General features: G+C 38.6%; 1 protein-coding gene across 1 annotated transcript; it reads left to right on the top strand.

Moving 5' to 3' along the window:
• The first annotated feature begins 321 nt into the window (after nt 1-321).
• Nucleotides 322-14,691, top strand: LOC108960430 (probable leucine-rich repeat receptor-like serine/threonine-protein kinase At3g14840). Its single transcript, XM_039314929.1, has 24 exons — nt 322-528; nt 759-930; nt 1,722-1,793; nt 1,901-1,969; nt 2,041-2,112; nt 2,208-2,279; nt 2,441-2,512; nt 2,608-2,679; nt 2,765-2,836; nt 2,930-2,998; nt 3,092-3,163; nt 4,533-4,604; nt 5,658-5,720; nt 6,650-6,715; nt 6,825-6,857; nt 6,979-7,040; nt 7,358-7,737; nt 7,943-8,138; nt 8,798-8,941; nt 9,840-9,958; nt 10,080-10,290; nt 10,377-10,614; nt 12,663-12,813; nt 14,044-14,691. The coding sequence occupies exons 1-24, from the start codon at nt 426-428 to the stop codon at nt 14,437-14,439; spliced, it is 3,048 nt and encodes a 1,015-aa protein (XP_039170863.1). The 5' UTR covers nt 322-425; the 3' UTR covers nt 14,440-14,691.
• The last annotated feature ends 8,167 nt before the right edge of the window (nt 14,692-22,858 follow it).

Here is a 22,858-nt window from a genome sequence, read left to right as displayed (position 1 = left end):
GAGTGTACTTCTTCTGACTAAAAATAACCTAAATCTGCTGAGACTTGGACATAGCAAAATCAAAGCCATTGAAAAGACTATTGTTATTGGGAGAACAAAATGAAAGAGGAAAAAATGATAAGAATAAAAAGACTTTTATGAGGTACATGATAAACATCAATTCTAAGGAAGACTTGGCAGCTCGTCTCTCACTTTCAGCCATCACTCTTGACTCGCTCTCGCTATCACTTACAGACGGACAACAAGCGAAAGTCCAAGTCCACTCTCCCTCTTTTTATACATACATGCCATGAAGTTAAACCACACATTCTTAATAGTCATCTCTCTCTCTCCTTCTCTCTTACTTAGCCGAGTTTTGCCTTCGAGACTCTGGTTAAAAAGAGTGAGAGTTCTCTCACTCTCTCTGGGTTGAACTTGAGACTGAGATGATGACGAATCTCTTCTCACCTGGAGCTCTCTTCTCTGTGCTCGTCTTTTCGTGCGCCATTAACTCAGCAATTGCCACCACTCTTTTGCCTCCCGACGAAGGTAAAGAAAATAAAGAAACCCAACAATCTTGTTTTGCTTTCTTCATACTGTTCCTCTTCCTCCCTTTTTGGCTCGCACGTACACCGGGTTGTATTTGTTTTTGCTTCCTTGCAGAGGTAAGGAAAGATGCTACACATATATTGAACCTCAAGTACACGGGAATTTGACGTCATTTGTCCTTATTTTGAGATATTGATGTTCCTTTAATTGTCGACTCTTTTCTCTTTCAGTGGATGCGTTGAGAGAAATAGCAGAGAAGTTGGGGAAAACGGATTGGGATTTCAACAAAGATCCATGCGGGGTCGAGGGTAGATGGGGAGCCAACAAAACGATTGATGAAAATAGTAAAGATGCCGTCACTTGCACCGTCGACAACAACAACGTTTCCCATGTCATCAACATGTCTCTCTCTCTCTCTCTCTCTCAATTTCATGAATTTTTATGATCATAAACTCCTAGCTAGACTTTGATATTAATTATGCGATTGGGCACCAATCTCTTTATAGAGTCGATCGGCTGATGTGCTAAACACCAAACTGCTTCTCTTTGCACCGTACCAGCATTTCATCGAAAGAAATTTGGCCCATTTTCGAGTCGAAATGTATTGAAAATACATAAGTCATTTATCATATTAAAGTTACTCATGAAGTAATTATGAGCATAATATTGAGCATAATATTAATTTCCCACTATGATTATACAAATTTTCATAAATTTTATTAATACAATCACGTGTTATGTGCTTAGCATTTAAATTAAGATCATAAACGAGTTTAGCATATTTTGAGTGATTCAAACTCAAAAATCACAATCGAATATCGATGATTGTTATGCCTCCTGACTTTAAATAAGAATTCCGATTCTATCTTTTTCTTATTATGTATATGAATTTTATCGGTGCATAGAAGGGTTATGTTTTGAATGGTATATGCTTTTTACATTAAGCGAAAAATATATATATTCATTTGCTTAAATAAAACCTTTTCTCTTTTGAGGCAATTTTTGAAGAATTTTATCACATAGAATCGATTGATGTTAAATATCAGGTCAAGGTACAGGGAAATTGAATGGGGCTCTCCCCAGAAATGGGGAGGGTGTGGCGGCGGCGGTAATATAGCCATTTTTTAACGTCATTTTGATGCCTAGTTTTCCAGTAAAGATAGAGTAAAGCCTTTCCGTCGTTGCGAAAACAGAATTCTTAAGGAGCAGTCACTTGCTGGCACTCTTCCGCCTCGACTGTTCAGATTGCCTTTCCTCCAGAACTTGTAAGCACTCTCTCTCTCTCTCTCCATTTCCCCTTTCTCCATTTTCGATCTTCTTCTTCTTCTTCTTCATCGTCGTCATCGTAGCAGTCTTCTGTCTCTGTAAACAGTGACGTCACCCGGAACTTCCTGAGCGGCACGATTCCTAAAGAATGGGGCTCTACGAAGTTGCGCGACATGTATGTGCTTCTCTCTCTCTCTCTCTATTGCGAGTGTATCTTCTACTGATTGGGGGAAACGCGGAGTGCAGTTCTGTACTCGGAAACCGATTGACTGGTCCAATCCCGAAGGAGCTGGGAAACATATCCACACTAGAAGTTTTGTAAGTGACCCCTCATCCCGACGCTCGCGTTTAGCCTCTTCGCTGTTTTAAATTTGATTGATGTTTCGAGATTTTAACATTCTCATTCTGCTCAGAGTCGTCGACATCAATCAGCTCTCTGGACCTCTGCCTCCCGAGCTCGGGAACTTGTCCCGGTTACTCCGATTGTGAGTCTCTGGATGCAAATTCCTGTATCATTCATCGAGTTATTTATTCGCTGATGATTTTGTGTCTGGCGAGGGGAATTTATTAATTGGAGTGATCTGTTGAGAGATCAGCATTCAAGTTCATTTGACCAATGTGATACCATTGGGTTTTCTTGTTTCAGGTGCCTTACGTCTAATAATTTCACTGGGGAGCTGCCTCCGAGATTTGCTGAATTGACGTCACTACAGGACCTGTTAGTTTCATTTCCAGTTTCCACAAACTCTGCTAATATTTACACATTTCTATTCTTTCTTCCTCATATCAATCTTGTCGTTCAATGCACTGCAGGCGACTTGGTGATAATCAGTTCACGGGAAAGATACCCGATTTTATTCAGAACTTGACAAATCTTGAAAAACTGTAAGGCTTAATGCTTCTTCACCTTTTAAGTCGGTCTCTATAGATATACCCCCTAACTAATTCAATCTATGAATTGTATCATCAGGTTTATTCAAGGAAGTGGATTGCAAGGGCCAATTCCCTCTGGGATCTCACTTTTGGAGAAATTGTCCGACCTGTCAGTATTGAAGTTTGGCATTTCAATCTCAGCTCTCCTTTCTTTAAAATGGTATCAATCTAATAAAGTTTCCTATTTGATTTTGATGTGCAGGAGAATAAGTGACCTCAATGGACCCGAGTCCCGAGTTCCACAACTTAGCAGTACAATTATTGAGAGACTGTGAGACCGAAGCTCCTGCACAGATAGTTTACTTTATGCAAAAAAGCCAAATTGTCTTAGCAATGTGACAATATCAGTGCTTTTTTCTTATAGGATTCTGAGGAGCTGCAATCTCACAGGAGAGCTACCTGGTTATCTAGCAGGAATGACACAGCTAAAAATATTGTGAGTGGAAAACGGCTTTCTCCTTTTCCTATTCCAAGCAGAATAGATAATTTTACTCTTAATGACCGAAAATCTACTAGTTTATGGTTGACTATTGGCTGCAGTTAAGGAACCCATTTAAGATGGCTTGAAGGTGCCTTATTGACTGCAATGGTGTTTTGATCTTTTCTGTTGATATTGATGAATTGTGAATCGTGATGTGGCATTTAAATGCCTGGTGATTGTGGGCCTCTGCCGTAGAATGTACAGTTTCTCGCAGAAGTATATGGACCTTGTCTCTCTTTGTTTTCACTTTTCCAGGAATAGAAACCACAAGAATTCTTACCTTGGTTGTGGTGCCCATTTTGTCTATTTTACTAACTTCAATAGAGGCTTCTAGTGGTTGATCATCTGGAAATCTTCCTTCTAGTGGTTTACATTGTTGAATCTCAGCCGCATAATATCTAACTGGAGTTTTATGCTTGACTGTCGTATATTTGTCGGCCATAATATTGTTTGTTTGAATGAGAGCATGGCTTCAAATGCATCTTGACACAAGCCAATTCTTCTTATTCATCTGGTCATCTCTGTAAGATTTTATACATGCTACATTTAACAGCAGTTTTTTGCCATTCTGTCATCATCAGCCATCAATGCTTATCCTTTGTTAACATTTTGAATAACCGAATTTCTGTGGTTCTGTGTGGCTTATCATATACTCCATTTCCTTTTCTTTAGTTTTGACTAGGTTGTAATTTCTCCATCGATAATTATATTGGACTGCAGAATCATGCTTTCCTGTTTTTTGAAATCCTAATTTTATTTTTTATTTTACTATTCTTTATTTTCAATATTTTTATTTTATTATTCACTCAGGCTGATATTCTACTCTTTTAGCATCCTAGTATTTAGTCATCATCCCTTTATTCATGTATAAACTGTTATGGAGGAGATCTGTTCAATAAATTATGATTAGCTTTAGTTTTGGTCCTATTTGATAAATGGAATCTGCCAATTTGAACTAGAATATGTTGCATTCCATGGGATGCATATAATTCGTTGCCGGAGTAGCATTTCTAGTTATATAAATTGAAATTTGCAAGTTGCAAATTTGAGTTACAGCAGAATTTTTGCATATGTATGGCGTGTGACCAACTTGATGCACATGGATTTTATGCAATGAATGCCTCTGGAAAGGAATGTCTAGTAGAAAGCATAGGCACCAGGCAGTTGACCTGTATGTAGAAACATCTGAACTGGACCTGTAGGTTCATTGATGTTGTCTATGTTTGCGTAATCCTCCAAAGTATACTCAAAGAGTGTCCACTGGGAGTCTGTTAAAACTATCTTCTCATTATATTTGTCTCCTTTCCATTTAATTGTTTTGCAGGGACCTCAGCTTCAACAAACTGAGGGGCGAAATCCCTGGCAACTTTAGCAGCCTGGGAAAAGTAGATCATATGTAAGTACTTTGATGCTGGACTTAGGCTTCCTTTTTGTATATTAGATAAGAATCTAAACTCGCAAGTTGTTCCGGTGGCCAAGCTATAGGCAACTCTTACTGTAAAGTAGTTGAGCTATCAATAGAACTTAGACCACGATAACACATCCAGTTTATATCCCTTAAAGTCCTTGTGTCTTGAATGCTTATTATTTCACCATTCGAACTTTACAATGATTTGGGTTATGAATTTATGTTTGTTGTCGACTAATTATTTTGAGGGGACTCTAGTCTTGGAGCAGATGTAGATCGATGATATTCTGTTGCTTAAAGAGCACGATTCACTAGTTTCAATAGAGTTACTTGTTTATGCTGAAAGAGATGAATGGGTCAGTGTTACTTAACTATTTGACAGTTGTATGCGTATGTTCCTAATGCATGTCCTGTGTGCCAGTCTTATGATGTATAGGAGTTAAGGATAGCAAAAGTCCTTAGGCTCTCTATTTGGTTCTTTCCACAACAATAACCATAGATTGTTTCGTGAGTGCAGTTCTTATGTGCTATCTACAAGGTCTGCAGATAGGGCCTTGATGTCTTGTCCCTTTTCTTGAAATGATGAGAAACTGTAGTCCTAAGCTTCTTGGACTGTTTAACTATGGCGCATCTTTTCATCTTTTTGCTCAACGATTGACTGTTTGACATTGGCACATCTTCCCTCATTATTTATTTTATGTCTTAGAAGGACAAGAACATCATTGTGACGAAATAGTTAATGAGCCAGTATGATAGTGTCCTTCATTAAGTTCAGCTTTCTGTACTAGTGTTATGGCAACCCATGCTCTCCAAGTTTTTGCAAGGATCAATTTTTTCCTCTTTTATTGATTTCCTTTATCTTTCATCTCCAGCTGAAAGCTCTATCTTGATATCATGAGTTAACTGATTTTTTTTCTACACCTAACAATTAAATGCTTTTAATTTGCTAAATAATGCATTTTCAAGGGGTAGCTCTAAAATCTTTCAATTTGAGTGCATAAAGTACATGAGGAACTGACTCAATCAAATAATCTTGTTTAGTTACCTGACTGGAAACCAATTGACTGGAGCAGTCCCTGATTGGATCCTGGAAGCAGATAATATGTAAGCTTCACTGCCTGAAGAACATGTCTTGTTTAATCACAAATTTGATTCTAGCTCTATCTGGTTAATCTTGCACGGTAGTAAGCAACTATGCAGTCCCGTCTTTCGTCTTTATGGTTTGTAGCCTACGGAGTTGATAAGTATCTTTCTGCTTGGGGATCTGTTAATTGGAAAGTTGTATGTAAGACAAGAGGCTGAATTGTATGGTAAGCATGAAAGAACATAAAGTGGATTGTCTTGGAAGTGCTTAGTTAGCCCCGCTTTCTGCTTTACAAAAAGGCCTTCTCAGCTCTAGATCTTTTTCAGACCTCTTGGAATGATAAAAATAACATGGAAAATTTTTACTTTGTATAAATCCTCTTTGAAAGTTTGTCTAACGCATCTCCTGCGGAATATGATTAGTTGCTTGGGCTATTTCGTGCTGATAGTAATATTTATGGGCTTGTGTATTTGAAAATCTCTACAGTCAACATGAGTGTTCCTTGGAGAAAGTTGATATTATCTTATGGGTGTAAGAATGAAGCTCTTATGAGGTAGTTTAAACATTTTAATGGCGGTCTGGATAATAAGATGATCTGACTTAGTAGTAGTTGGTATCACAGTTCTATTTTTGCCTCTTTGCCTTATGCATCGTGTCTGTTATACTGTTGATGGGTAAAATTGTATTTATGCACTCCAACTAGTTCTAAAGTTTCCATTGACTACAGTTAGTCTTTCTCCTTCTAATTATTTAAGATGAGATAGCTTGAATAAATATAAAATATTACTTTCATCATCTTGTGATGTTTTTGCCTTTAAACTTGCCGTACCTGTCCATATTTTGCAACTGATCTGCATTTTTGTACACAATGATCATTTGATGGAATGACTTTGAGTGTTCTCTTCAAAATGCTGATATTTTGGAAATGGTTGACTATTTCTCTGTGTAGTGACCTATCATACAACAAGTTCAAGTTCACTGCTAGAAACTCAGAATGTCAACCACGATCTGATATGTACGTACTACTTTCTTCAGTCTAAGTCCAGGGCTCCCCTCAAATGTGCAGTTGTGGGTAAAAGATTTCCATTTCTCTACTGAATGTTGATTTTGTCTTTTCTCTGCAGCAACTTGTTCGCAAGCTCGGCGGTTGATAATGTGTATGTTACCAAGAGACTTGGATTTCCAAGGACCTGCTTTTTAATTGTTTATCTACGTAGCATTGAGCTTCATTCAAAATGATGACAATTGTAACCTTAAAATCTTTATTGACTTTTTCAGAATGTCATATCCTGCCACAAATGGGCTTGTCTCATGTTTGAAAAGTCAGCATTGTCCAGAAAGTAAGTTGATCTGCTGTATATCCTGTCATTATAACCAGATCCTGATATTGCATCATATTTTCTGTGTACCCTTCTCAACTCTCCTCTTGGCTATCGTCAATTTTTGATGGTTAATGCATAATTACTCTAGAAATTCAAAAACCGCCCACATGAAATAATGTGTTGCTCATAAACTTGGGAACTTATGTGATTTTCCAATAAATGAATGCTAGTTTAGTTAGTGTGTCTGGAAAGTCCGCTCCATATTAAAAAGAAGAAGAAGAAGAAGAAGAAGAAAACCTGATTTCTCTCTGTGGCTATTTCTTTATTCCATCCAGATCGGTATAACCTCTTCATAAACTGCGGTGGGAGAACAGAAAAAATAGGGGAGAACACGTACAATGCAGATGCAGAACCGGCTACTGCTTCAAGGTTCTTCCTCAATAGTGAAAATTACTGGGCCTACAGTAGCACTGGTCACTTCCTTGATGACAATACTCCTGGAGATAATTACAAAGCTGACAATGTATCCGTACTGTCCGAGGATGATGCCCAGCTTTACAGGAATGCACGATGTTCTGCTACCTCTCTGACTTATTATGGTTTTTGTCTGAGGGATGGGCCCTACAGTGTAAGCCTTCATTTCGCGGAGATAATGTTCACAAGCAACGAAAGTCATACAAGCCTTGGAAGGCGAGCTTTTAATATTTATATGCAGGTAAATTTTGGGCGTCGTGTAGTGCTGGTTCTAATATGCAAAGCATATAGAGCGTTCAATATGTTATGGTTGGGTTGTTTTCTCTAGATATCTCGTATTTGCAAATCATGATCTGATCACAATCTCTACATTCTATTGAGACTGATGGTTTCACCTTGTTCAGTGTGGAGACACTTAACTTGAATCAGAGTAAATATTATTTCAGGGAATATTGGTGTGGGAAGATTTCAACATTGAGATTGAAGCAGGTGGAGCTGGAAAGCCGGTCATAAGAAATTTTACTGCCAATGTGACCAAGGGCACTCTGGAGATACGCTTATATTGGGCTGGGAAAGGGACCACTGCTATACCTAGAAGAGGAGTCTATGGTCCTCTTATATCTGCTATCTCTGTCTATCCTGGTATGCAGACAGACGCTTCCATGTTTCACTTGGTGCTTTTCTATTGAGAAAGTTACTCGTATTCATATTGGAAAAAAAAAGTACCCTTTTTGGTCTTGCACCAGAAGTCATCAATACGCTATTCATTTACTTGGTTTGGTCGCAAATGTCCACTATTAAATTCAGGCCATTCGCATCTGTTACAGTTGATCAGATAAATTTCCATAGGAGCTGACTAGGATATATTTTTGTCTCTAAAGAGGCAAAATTTGGCTATGGTTTGCTTTGTTTTCTTTCTATATGGGCATGTTTTCACCACGTATCTTTAATCCTTCCATTCAGACTATGAAACTATAGCCTCGTTCGCTTTCCTGCTACAAATCAACGGCCATTGCGCCTGTATTATATAGTACAGCCTTGAGAATGAAGAACATATTTCTCTTTCTTTTTCCCTTTGTATTTAGTATTACATGTTCCAAAGATGATATTTTACTGTGCTCATAGTTTCTGTGGAGTGTTCTGAGCATTTCTCATGTCCTCTTGATCCTCAATTTGGGTGCTGTCCCATCTGTTGGTTTCTGTGTTCACCAAGAAGCTTCCGATATTTTATAGCACGTATGCCCACCTCATTCACTTGGAACAGTTTTGGGTAAACATATGTTGTTCTTTCTTCACTGCAGACTTTAACATCCCACAAGAGTCGGCCATAATATCTGCTGGTACAGTCGTCGGGATTGTGGCTGCTATAGTTTTGGTAGTTTTTCTTATCCTGGTTATCCTTTGGTGGAGAGGATGTCTTGGACGTGAAGATGAAATGGCACAAGGTAGTTGCTTACCTGGAATCTTTGTTATTTTGTTTGCATATATCTATCAAGAAATAGAATGTCATGCATTCTGAATACGTTTCCCCCTTCCTTTTTTTTTTTGGGAGGGGGTGGGTTGGGCAGGGGTAATCACATTTTGTCATTTATATTTCACACAGTTGTCCTTTCAAACTGTTGGTGCGTGACTCTTCTTCTTCTTCTTCATATATTTTCTGGTGGGGGAAGGGGTAATCACAATGCATCATCATTACTACAACTAGGTCACACAGTTCTCCTGTAAAACTTTTGATGCACAACATTTGTGCATTACATTGGAAATTCGATTTGACACAAAAGGAAAATAAATTGTTAAGCCATAGTACAGCTAAATTGTCATCAATCCATTTGTTACCCTCAACGACCTAAATTTTTATTTAGAAATCCTAAAAATGAAGGGATAGATATTTATAGGAAGAGGAAGATAGATTGTTTCTTAGATGTGTGTGTGTGTGTGTGTGTGTGTTTTGGGTCTCCTTGGGGGCACAATCGACCATATATATACTAAGTCTATGTTTCAAGACATTAAAAACAAATGCTGGAACTTTGGATATACAAGATATTAAAACATACAAACCTTGCCTTACATTTCCAAAGTAGGTTTTTCTATGATTTTTCTCTTCCCCTGCTACTAAATACCTTGAGGACATTCTCACTTCATTTTTCAAAGTACATACTGCCAATCAAAGCCAGAGTTTCCTAGAAAATAAATTTCAAGGTGCTAAGATATACCGTCCTGAACAGTTTTAATTAGGTTTTCTGGTACATTGAGAAGGAATTGCTATATCTTTGTTAGATAGTAGATTATATACTTTAGCTGTTGACTCCTCCAAATTCTTAGAAGTTCCAAAATATTGTGCAGATTTGAAGGTTCTAGCATTGCAAATTGGTTCATTTACCTTGCGACAGATTAAAGCTGCCACACACAATTTTGATGCTGCCAATAAAATTGGAGAAGGTGGTTTTGGTTCTGTATACAAGGTAGGCTGGAAAATCGGTGAACTAACTTCCCCCAATTCCCAACAGAAAAGAATTGTAGAAAGCAGCATTCAATGTATCTAAATCTTCACAGCATAAATCTTATGCCAAAGTTCAATTGCAGGGTCTTCTGTCAGACGGCACCACTATAGCAGTGAAGCAGCTTTCGTCCAAATCAAAGCAAGGAAATCGTGAGTTCGTGACTGAGCTTGGGATGATTTCTGCTCTTCAACATCCACATCTTGTGAAACTCTATGGATGCTGCATTGAAGGAAATCAACTTTTGCTGGTTTACGAGTACATGGAAAATAACAGTCTTGCTCGCGCTTTATTTGGTAATTTGATATCACATTGTGCTTCACTGACTTCAATTAATGACATGGCTGTAAAGCATTTTTGATGTCTTCTGTCACAATTGAAGGTCCTGAAGAATTTCAGTTAAAGTTGGATTGGGGGACAAGACACAAGATATGTGTGGGTATTGCCAGGGGGTTGGCATATCTTCATGAAGAGTCAAGGCTAAAGATTGTGCATAGAGACATTAAAGCTACTAATATTTTACTGGATAAGGATCTCAACCCAAAAATATCAGATTTTGGTTTAGCAAAGCTTGATGAGGAGGACAACACACATATTAGCACCAAGATTGCTGGAACTTAGTAAGTTTTTTGTTTTATGTTCCTGTTAACCTAATTAGGAGTCAGTGACAACATAAAAGAATGGAGTAGAAAAATCTCATCTTATTTAAGAAAAGTGAGTTGAATGGAGCTTTGTGGTTGACTCACATCATCCCAAAGCATGGTGCTCAACAAATGGGGCTTAACCGCAAAGCTCCATGCCTCTCCCACCACTCTTCATGTTAATTAGGAAAAAATGTTAACTATATTTCATACTCTACCATTAATATTAACTTATGTAATTGTTAATTTGGCTATAAGTTGATATAATAGGCAAAGGAGCTAATTCGCCTATGTTTCTGTTGATTACTGTATAAGGAAAATATTTTTTTGCATATAAAAGTTGTATACACAGAGAAAAATATATAATAAGCATGTTTAAATGTTTCAAATGTTTGCATTGACATGTGTAGAAAGTCAACCTGTTCATAAAAAGAATGTGACTGATTGGGAAAGATAGAACTGTAAGTTCCTTCTACTAACTCTATTGCTTAACGAAAAATAACTATAACATTAAACTCCATCATCTCAACAAACTTAGATGATCTAATACAGTTTCTGGAAAAATTTTATCAGCCTACCTGAGATATTAATCAAAAGATTGATCGTATTCTACACGCTTCATTTAATACATTAAGAATAGTCAAGAAAAACATTTCGGAAGGTAATTCAGTATGCCCTACCTTAAATTCTCTCATGCAAAAAGCATATGAAAATATTACGACACAATTATGATGCAATACTTGTAATAACCTATATTGACATGTAATTTAATTGTTTTTATTATGTTTTTCTAGTGACAATCTACTTAGGCTCCGTTCATTTCGCGGAAAATAATTTCCGGAAAAACATTTTCCGGATTTTCTGGCATTCATTTCACGGAAAATGAATTCCTTGGGAAAATATTTTCCATAAAAGAAAAAAAATCTTCTAAACTAGGGGAAAATATTTTCTATTTTGAAAAGTGAAAAACATTTTCTTCACTTGATCTCTCTTGTCTCACACCTCTATAAATCCCCACTTCCTCCTCCCCTTTCGCTTATTATTTTCTTTTTTATTCGAATGATTTTAATTTCCTTGTTCTTTTTCTTTTTTTCTTTTTCTTTTCTTTGTTTCTCATCTTCTTCTTTCTTGGCTAGTCATTGGTTATCACTAGGCGAACCTCAAGCTCGTCGATTTCAAGCTCATGTTCGTCGATCTGGCGAGCCTTGAGCTCGACGCTCACGCTCGCCAATCTGTGAACGGAAAATATATTCCTTCTTCGAACATCGGAAAATATTTTCCGAAACATTTTCAAGTTTTAGCCGAACACCAGAAAACAGTCATTTTCCTGGAAAATGACTTCTGGGAAAATACTTTCCGAAAATGACCCATTTTCCGCGAAACGAACAGAAATGTAAAACAACTCAATGAACAAGAACAACTACTATACATTAAGGATTTCAATGTAAATTATCTATAAATATTCCTTTGCATGAAAGGTGCCATTTTTCATAAATATATTTCACATAACATAAACATATTGCACTTTCAAGTGAATTACAAAAGAATAAAACCAAAATTACGACGCAAGCACATGAATCGCAAGGGTTAGAAAGCTAGTGAGAAAATATAAAAAAGCTTTTTTGCCCCTGGACTTGGCTTTAGGAATCCTCCTACGGTTGCTGCCTATGTGTTCAGACCTTGTCTCAGCCTGTTTCCAACTCTTTTTTCAGTTAATGAGCCTCTTTTCCAAGTTATAAGGATGCACTTGTTTTCCAACTATGAAGCTATATGTACCCTGAAAGTTATATAAAAACCACAAATGTCTTTTTTTTATTTTGAAATATTCTCAGCGGAATCCTATTAAAAAATTTCTAGAATGCACTTGTTTTTTACTTGACTCTTGAGACCATGGTGTCATGATTAGGAATATCTCCTTACTTTGTATTTTAGGAAGATAAGAGGGACGATCTTTGGAAAATTTTAAGTAAGTGCTATTTAAGACATTTGCCATGTTGCAAACACCAGCTCTTTTTCTTGTTGTGCAGTGGATATATGGCACCAGAGTATGCAATGCATGGTTACCTCACTGAAAAAGCCGATGTCTATAGTTTTGGCATTGTTGCCTTAGAAGTTGTTAGTGGCCGGAGCAACACCAGTTACCAAAAGAAGGAGAAATGCTTTTATCTACTCAATTGGGTAATTAACTCTAGCGTTCAAAAGTTTCTTATTATGATATTTAAGTCTCTGCTTGTGCTTGTTGAGAGATGGATTAAGGAAGTGTGAACTTAGTATAGAACTCCTCATATGCACTTTTGATGGTTGCAAAGGAGAGTTACAGTTACCAGCTAATGAAACCCGTTTAACAAATTGTCATGCCGTTAAGTGCAATTTGTCATTTAAAATTAATCCAATTATTCTTGTTATGTTGGTCTATACTGAATTTGAAAGGAGCAAGCAATCCTTGCAGTAGCCGGCCTATGGTGTTCATGCTCAAGATGAGCGACTTGGGGTGGGGGTGGTGACGGATTAGTCTGGTTCTAAGAAACTGAAACTGGAATTTACCTAGTGACAAATTGAAACTTGAAACAACGGACTGCCTCCTGAAAGAAGGAATCGTGTAGATTCCCTTTTGGATTGAAGACAATTCTACTCATTGAAATTTGGGGTCTTTAAAATTTGGGTTGTTTTTGTTTGTCTTTATAGTTTTATGTGTGACATTTGTACTCCCTGTAGTTTCATTAGCACCAAACAAGTTGGTCGAGTACTTTGCAGTTTTGACAATTAGTATTGGATTTGAAAAGTTTTCAAGACCATGCTTGACCCAAATATTGATATACTGTCAATTTAGATTTGACTTTTTCACATTTATGTAATGGAGTCCAAAATTAGATTTTATTGTGCTTTGAGTAAGCCAATCAGTAGCTAAAACAATCATTATTAGTCCCTGTTAAATCTGATTTTCACCTAAGTTGCATAATCAGGTAATTCTTGTTAAACTAGAATTGAGAGTAAAAGGCACTGAATGGTGTAAACCATTGATGGACGATTCTCATGTAATGACAAACTGACAAATAATTCCTGCCAGTATAACTCAACAACAGCTAGTAATTTTAAAGCAGTGGTGGAATTTTTTTGCGACCAGTGAATGTTAGTAAGTGATTAAGAAGTGTTTAAGTTTACTAAATTTTACTTCAAATTGGTAAAGAAATCATTTTCATTTGTATTGACTTGTTCAATCTTTTCCTTCCAAATATAACTTATAACAAAGACAAAAAACTAGCAGGTGTTTATCAACTGCATTTGTCATGAAATTATCAAGGGCAGAATATATCTCCTTCTTCCTGTTTTAGTATTCTGAGCATATTCTACAACTGATCAGTACCTGTAGCTTGAGGGAAATATCTTCCTTTCCATTTCTGTTTCTAGGCACGAGTTTTGAAGGAGAGAGGAAATTTGATGGATCTAGTTGATCAGAGGCTGGGTTCTCATTTTGAAAAAAAGGAGGTGCTGGCGATGATAAATGTAGCTCTGTTGTGTACTAATGCGACTCCAGCACTCAGGCCGCCGATGTCATCTGTGGTTAGCATGCTTGAAGGCAAGGTTGCTGTTCCAGTGCTGGATTCTGAAGGCACTATCATAACGGAGGAGATGATTGAGGCCATGAGGAAGCATTTCAAAGGTGACGAACATCAGGCAGTTGATGAGAATATCACGAAGAGCATGCTCACTGATGGGCCGTGGACTGGAACCACTTCTTCTACATCTGCTAATGATCTCTATCCGATAAATCCGGATACTGATTACTGGCGGAACAGAAAATAAGAAATGGTTTGCTATGTTTTGCTATGTTTTGAGTTAATTTGGTTTTGAAAGAACTAGGGCTTTATTTGGTAATCCATCAAAGGGAACTCTTAAATTTCCTTCTAAGTTTCTCTTTTGTTCGCATTTGAAACTGAAGGTATAGATACTATAAAGAATACAACAACTATTATGCGGTGCTGTAATTGTGTATTGTAAAGAAATTATTGGGGAAAGCCAAAAGATGCTAGTTGTTTGATGGTTGTATTCGTGCCATTTCTTTCGATTTTGTTATATCGTACAATCGTGATTTTGTGACTTCTTCACGCAATTATGATGTGGATGGTTGCCACTGCAAGAGTGGGAATCTATAATGGAAGCTTTTCATTGTTTGAGTAGCGAGATGTGCATCGTGGATTCTTGCTCTGGATGTGTTTTAGTCCCCGAGCTAGGCCTGTTATATGTTGCTCCTCAAGAATTATTATAAGGAAGTGCCAGGTTTTCTCTCTTTAGTGTGGATGATGCTCCGCCAACTTCATCTATCCCATATGTGAGAAATGATAATATAGAATACTACATCCACCAAAAAAAAAAAATCTGTAAAAATTTGCACATCTAGTCACTGTTTCTTACAGATGGTTGATTACAGCCTCGTGAGCACACTACATTTCTATTAATTGTCTCCCTGTTCTGAGTCCTTGCCTTGGATTCTTGGTGACAGTTAAGCGTGTAGGCTCACCCAAAAAAGGCAGCAAGGTCTTCACTCCCTGTCCATTTGATTTATAGAAACGTCGGACCCTATGGATGCGTTTCTTATTCTAGCAAGTCAGTGCCCGCATTATCCTGTATCCCTAATTGGTCAGTATCTTTATCGATGTCTATACCCGATTTTGCCTCCTTGGTATTTTTACATTCAGGAAATCTCGATGCGTGGACTAAATCTTAGTTGAAATCTTTTAAGAACATACTTTTAGGTCGCCAAAACGTTTTTACATTAATGTCGTCGAGAGAATTAAACAAGTTAGAAATCTCAATGACCTCATTTGCTTTCCTTGAGATCCAAGGGGACTAGCTTGTTGCCCCACCGCGAGTTGGTTGACCCCACCAATTCGAAGTGTCAACATCAAAGGTGGTGATTGGTTGCTACTCCCTTCCATCACGGCTCAGCCAGCAAAGCCAAGCTATTATTATTTATTATAAAAAAAAAAAAAAAAAAACAGATCTGCTGCAACTTCCTAAATCCTATATAAATCCCTAGCCCCGCCCTCCACCGAAAATGGAAACCAAATCCTGTATTTTAAGTAGCTAACCAGAAAAAGAGTAACAAAGAAGGTACATTAAGTAGAATCCAGTATTGCCTTTTATCTCAGTGGACACCGACCTCTGGTTTTTCTTACCACCCCCCCCCCCTCCCCCGCCCACTTACGGTAAATGTAACCCAGAATCCAAAAACTCTCTTTTCTCTCTCTGCGCAAAAAGAGCCCTGCTATGTTGCAGTGAAAGCAAAATGGTTGGGGTTGGTGTACAGAGGCAATGCAGATGGGCTCGTCCTCCTCCTTCTCCTTCACATTCTTTTCACCGGAACTGGCTCTTCGACCTTGATGGTATGGGAGGGTGTGGAAGTAGCCCGGGAAGCAGCGTAGAGAGAACCCCCTCCACGTGTGATGTTGTTCCAGGGTAGCCGGGTGGCGGCCACGTCCTACCCTCTCCACGACTCCTCCGTCTGCTCCCTCATCGAGCGCGAGTTTGCTTGCCTCCCGAACGGCCGCCTCGACGTCGCCTTCGCACAAGTACCAGCGGGAGCCCCTCGGCAACGGCTTCTCCTTGTCCAGTTACTACTCTCTCCCTCTCCCCGCTCGCCTTTTATCGCTTCTTAGGTGCAAAAATAGTGGAACCCGTTATGGCTTTGATTTGATTGGTCGATGGGCATCTCTATGTTCTGCAATGGTCCCATTCCGGTGTGGCTGCATAGCCCGCAACAACTTATTTCGTGACAAAAAAAAAAAGGGGAAAAAGCCACCAAAAACTCCAAACTTTGCCTGGAGTGACACATTTACCCCGAATTTTATTTTGTGACGTGAAAAACCCCGAAGTTTGCTAATTATGACACATTTACCCCATTAAGGGTATTTTCATCTCGAAGCTCCAGCAGAAACATCATCCACTTCTTCCATTGCCATGTTTCAAGAGGCTGATTTTCCCCCTCTTGTCAAAGAAAATTCCAAACTATCGTTTCCTGCTCCCGAGGAATTCATTGATCCACAAAATAGATATCGTCATGTTCCAAAGATACCAACTCCCACTGATGTGGATGAACATGGGAGACAAAGAAAGACTCCTGCTGCTGAAGCAGTTCTAAATTGGCAATCAGAGACTCTGTTAGCACAAAACAATACCTTCAAAGTAATTGATTCCAAGATTGGAAATATGCAACAAGATCTCCGAAGGTATGATGAAAGCACCAAAAAAGATACTTTCTGAGTTCCAGAAAAGGCTTCACGCCTTGGAATCAAGACAACATCTTGGGTATCATTATCTTGAAAGTCCAAAGACAGAGATAGAAAAGCTCAAGAGGCAAATTCAACTTATTGAAGAAGGAAGGTTTAGACCTTTCGATCCACTGGCACCCCCTGTCAGAACTGGATATTTGCCTCCACAACCGCAGACGTCCATTTTTGCTACCATTCCAGAAGATTCCTTCAGAAAAGAACCAAATATGGCAGAAATACGGAACCGCCTCAGAAACTTGCAGAAGGACAAAGGAAAAGAAAAAATGCCACCTACATAATCAAGTTCGATTGTCATAAGAGAAAGGCCAGATCATATGATGTTATCCAATCCACTAGAATCTTTTCTAAAGGATTTGGGAACTCAAGAACCTAACCTTATCAGCCAACAGCCTGATCCTGCCATTCCAAGAAAACAGATTATGTTCCCAGCTGAGCAAACTTTTCCTGATACTGAATCTAACTCAGTATCTCTTTCTTCCTCTTCATCCTTCTCCATTCCCACAATTGATTCTCTTCCTATTGCACCAATAACTTCATCAATATTCATGGCTGATCCTCCAGATGATGAGATGGAATCAAATTATTCTGACCCAGAAAATGGTCAGACAAGCAACCCCACACAGCATGTATCAACTGCATCAAAACAGTTCTTCACCATCGATGATATTCCTTATCATAAATGGCCAGAAAGACTTGAGGACTTTCATACTTGGTTGAATACTTAGTCCATCACCAACCATGATATGAATGATATCTTATACAACTTTGTTATGAGGTTTACAGGAAGCCTCAAACTCTGGTGGCAATCAATTTCAGAACAAGACCAGATTCATTTTCTGATGTCACCTAATTTCGGCCATGCCATCACTCTCTTATATCATGTCTTTGTGGGAAAGCCCACTAATCTCATAGTGTTAAAAAGAAGAGAATTTTTCGAATAAAAATGCTGCTCCCTCCAGAAGAAGCATCTTGATAAGCATTATCAAGTGATGCTTCAGCTTTTCTATTAGATTGGAGCAGATCCAAATCTAAAGCACGTTTTCCTTACTTCCATTCCTAAAGAACTATCCCAGATGGTTGAAAGATCTTTCTTTGGAAAACAAAGGAGAATATAAGATATTCCCTTGGGAGAAATACAGCAAGAAGTCCATCTATGCCTTGAAGAATTATGCTTAAAGTGCCAGATGGTCCGTACCTACATCACAGATGACAAGCACCTTGAATCAGCTTGCTCTCGACAGAAGTTAAAAATTAAATGTTCCAAGCAAGACTGTGATGGTACTTGTGGCAAGTTTTCTCGAAAAAAGAAACAGTACAAGAAGTTTTGGATAAACAAATCCAAACATGGCTCCAAGCATTTCCGGAAAAAGAAGAAATGGCGATACTTACGCAAAAGGAAGGATCGCACAGGTCACAAAAAATCAAACCGTTGCTACATTTGCAACCAGAAATGACATTTTGCCAAAAATTGTTCTCAAGCAAGAAAAGGTCAGAATCGTATAATTCATCACATTGAGAATGAAACAGGTATTTCTCTTGAAAATGATGATATTGAATCCTTATTCTCTGCTGACGAAGAACCATCTGAACAAACTCTTTGTGTCATTCCCTCTTACCAAACTTCCAGTGAGACTGGATCAGACTCGGAATTTGAAGATATTTTTCATATATCATCCCTAGAACCAAACCTTGATATATTTTCAAGTCAAACTCACTGTCCCCATTTCCCTGTAAAAATCCTCACTTCAAAGTTTGCCAAACCTATCACTGTTATTGCTCTCATTGACACAGGAGCAAGTTGTTCAATACTAGACACCAAAGTTCTTCCTGAAGAATTTTGGACTCCTTACATCCGATATTTCAATTCTGCATCAGGAGATACTTTCTCCACAAATGTTAGAACCACTCCAGTAACTGTCCAGTTTTTTCCCCAGTGTTCCATAACCACAAAGATCTTTGGATCAAGTCTCCCCAATAAAAACCTGATAATTGGGTGGAATATCATGACTCAAATCTCTCAACTTCGCATCATTCCTGAAAAAGGTCTTAGATATAAAGACCAATTCTCTGAGATTGTCAATATTCATAGACTCTTTTCCATTCAGATGAGTCTATTAGATCCAATCATGCAAAAGTTGTTAGAATCTTGTTCTGAATCCCATTCAGAATTCGCTTAAAAGTGTTCACATCCTTTATGGGAAAATCCAAAGTTCTTTGTTTGCCTTCCTTTCAAAAAGAATGAAGACATAAATCCAACTAAGGCGAGTCATATGGGAATGAAGCCAGAACACTTAGCTTTAGCTCAAAGGGAATGCTCAGAACTATTGCAACAAGGTCTTATTGAAATTTTCAATTCTCAATGGGCTTGCGAAGCCTTTTATGTCAATAAGTGTGATGAGCAAAATAGGGGAAAAATGAGATTGGTAATCAACTATCAATCTCTCAATCTTTTTCTCCAAGATGATAAATTCCCTTTACCATCCAGAGATTCTCTCTTTACTAGTCTAACCAAGGCCCACATTTATTCCAAATTCGACCTTAAAGCCAGATTTTGGCAATTGGGCATCCATCCTGATGACAGACCCAAAACAGGGTTATGTATTCCAAACCAGCACTTCCAATGGAGAGTTCTTCCTTTTGGTCTAAAGGTAGCACCATCCCTTTTCCAAAAGGCCATGTGTCGTATTTTCCAACCAATCTTGTCAAGTGCAGCAGTATATATTGATGACATCCTGCTCTACAGTCCTGACGAGCAGTCACACTGTCAACTCCATGAGCAATTTGCAGAAATTGTGAAGAAGCATGGCATCATGCTTTCCCAAAGAAAGATGAATATTGCCCAGACAGAAATCAAATTTCTTGGTATGCACCTTAACAAAGGTACATATTATCCAGGGCCACACATTGCTCAAGAATTATTGAAATTTCTTGAAGAAAACTTCACAACAAAGCAAGTTCAGCAATTTCTTGGGATAATTAATTATCTCAGGGATTTTGTCCCAAATATTACAAAGCTCCTGATTCCTTTACAATCCATGCTGAAAAAGAATCCCCCACCTTGGGGGAAAACCCAGACTAAAGCAGTCACTGAGCTTAAGGAGATTATGCAAAATCTCCAACCACTGCAAATACCATCGATAGTAAAAAGAATCCTTCAAGCGCGCCGGTGATGAATGCGAGCGGCCATCCTGTTTGAAGAAATCAATGGTAAGAGACATCTTTGTGCCCACAAAAGTGGAAAGTTTTCTCAAGCTGAAATGCATTACCATTCCACTTTCAAGGAGATTTTAGTAGTAAAAAATGGAATAAAAAAGTTTGAGTTTCATCTTATTGGCCATCACTTCCTGGTAGAATTAGACATGGTATCTTTTCCTCAGATGACCAAATTTAAACAAAAACATATTCCAAATTCCCAACTGCTTCGATGGGCTGAATGGTTCTCAAAATATTCTTTTGAAACCAAACACATTCCTGGAAAAAAGAATGTGCTTGCTGATTTCCTTTCAAGGCCAAAAGCTCCAGCTAAGATCAACATGTATATCAAAAGGCTTGCTTTTTGTATGCTCAATCATGGCGTGAAATACAAGGTTGAGAAGATCAAAGATTTACAAAGTTGGAAATATCCCAGGAGATTATTCAGCAAATCCAGAATGACAGCCTCACTGAAAACATGGGCAACCTCATGTGGCAATGCCACATAGACCTATTCAGGTTCAATGAAGGTTCGATTCTTTATCCTTTTGGGCTAAATATGAATTATCCATTCATTCATCCTCTTATTTGGAAGGAAGTTGATTTCCCTGAACAGCTCAAGGCGTTATTGTGGTACTTAACCAATAAGTACTTGATAGCCATTGAAATTCCAACCATAAAGTTCATTGCCAACCTCACCAGGATATTCTTACTTGGAAGAAATGTTGAAAAAGAAAGTGATAAGAATCTCTTAGACTTTCTTAATTGGTTCTATTCTCCTACTTACTGGAAACAACTCTTCGAGAGAGAACTAAGAACTATGACACCAAATCCTGAAGTCCATACCATCCTGTTTTTTAGACGTCCATGGCATTTTTGCAGAAATAATGGAAGCATCATTAATGCCCCTCAGGAAATAGGAACCACGTCCTATAAACCTCACTTGGACAGTCGAGAAGCTCATATTCACAAATCTTATCCAATATCTGTTAGATTTTGTGAATACGAGTACAGAGAACTCTAGAGAATCCTATGCCAAGAAAACAAGACCATTCCTGAAGATGTTTGGAATAATGCACCCACTACGTGGGATCATTATGACCTAGCACCAGAAGCTAAGGAAGCACTCAGCCAATATAGACAAGTTGCATCGTCCCAAGAGCATGAAATGACAAGCGAATATGACATTGTCCAGTCTACTCAAGACCCCTATGCGCGCTTTGGAGGTCCTCTATCCCAAAATCCCTACGAACAGGGACCTTCGTCCTCATTCCAGAACATGGACACATCTTTTTACGCACAGCCATCTAATTGGCCTCAGCCAAGTATTCCTGCCAACACCACAAGTGAAAACACAAACTGGGCAGAAGAAGAAGCATCCCATTGGGCTCATGAAGCATCCTCATCTCGAAGGTTAAACCAAATCCTCTCACCCCAAGACCTTGAAGCCCTTCAGCAGAAATACGAGGCACATCTCCTAGAAGACAGAGAATACAGCTCAGATGACTCGGTCTGTAGCTACAATGCTCATGACGAACGAGACCGCTGAGTCCGTACAATTTCACTGTAGCAAGTCACTGTTCACGTTTACTATAACACTAGGTTAGGGAAGGTACTGTTCACAGTATAGTCACTGTTCATAGTGTGCGAATAATTCCCTCCCGAAAATTTCCGATGCCTTTGTTTGTATCCAGACCCATGAGCTTGGTCCTTGTTTGTTGGTTTGTAACCTCTAATCGTCTATAAAAGGCGAAGAGGATGTATTGTGAAGGGCAAAGTCCCCTGAAGTAAAGTGTGTGCTTTGTGAAAAACTTTTCCATGGCTTTCTAAACCCCTCTTCTTCTCCAGCCCGGTAAGATCCTCCAAGAAATGCAGCTTGGGTAGGTTAGAAACGTTTTCATCCTGGCATCTTTGGGTGTCTCTAGGCTCTGAATTAAAGGGTTGAGTAGTTTTCTACTAAAAGGCTATCCCTGAAGGGCTTGAACGGGAGTTGTTCGCCCACTATGGGATGCATACTTGCAGGAAATTTACTCTCCTTCCCTGGTTCTAAGTCTAGGTCCATTCATGATATCAGAGCCATGGTTTCGTTTTTAAGGTTATCCATTCCATGCGCTTGATAGGTGAATCCAGTGCTGAGAAGATCTCTTCACATCATGTCTACAGAACTAGAAATCCTCGAAGCACCCGTCTCTCTTGCTCCTTTTTCTTCGTCTTTAGCCCCTCTAGAATTCCGTGTTTCCAATGCTTCTAAGATAGATTATCTCTATGAAGTCTCTCTTAGCGATGAAACCAAGATTTCCGAAACCCAACTTCCTCTCATGAACCCTTATTCTGCTTTTGCCAAGCAAAACTCATCGTTCTCACCTATTTGCTCCATCCGCCAACTCATTCACCAAACCCCAAAGCAAGTAAAGGAGTACGTCCAGTCCTCCAAATTCGACCAACACCCCATTCTTGCTACTGAAAAGGAGTACTTTGTTACTCTCCAAATCCCCCCAGAGTTTCCCAAACAATGGGCTCAACAGGGATACACTCATGTCCATTATGGAGCTGTTCGTCTTGCTCTGACCTTTCATGGTCGTAAAGGTTTGCCAATTGTGGCAAGAATAGGGTTGTTAGATACCAGGTTTTTACAATACCAACATGCTTGCATCGGTACTGTCCAAACTACTTTGAACGCTGGAACAGTCTTTGTGACTTTGTATCCAAACTTCAATATCGCTCTGTCAGACCCCCAGCTA

This window comes from Eucalyptus grandis, chromosome 6, assembly GCF_016545825.1.
Source record: "Eucalyptus grandis isolate ANBG69807.140 chromosome 6, ASM1654582v1, whole genome shotgun sequence".
NCBI lineage: Eukaryota > Viridiplantae > Streptophyta > Magnoliopsida > Myrtales > Myrtaceae > Eucalyptus > Eucalyptus grandis.
Note: the sequence above shows the minus strand (reverse complement) of the source record. Positions and strands in the feature narration are given on the sequence as shown.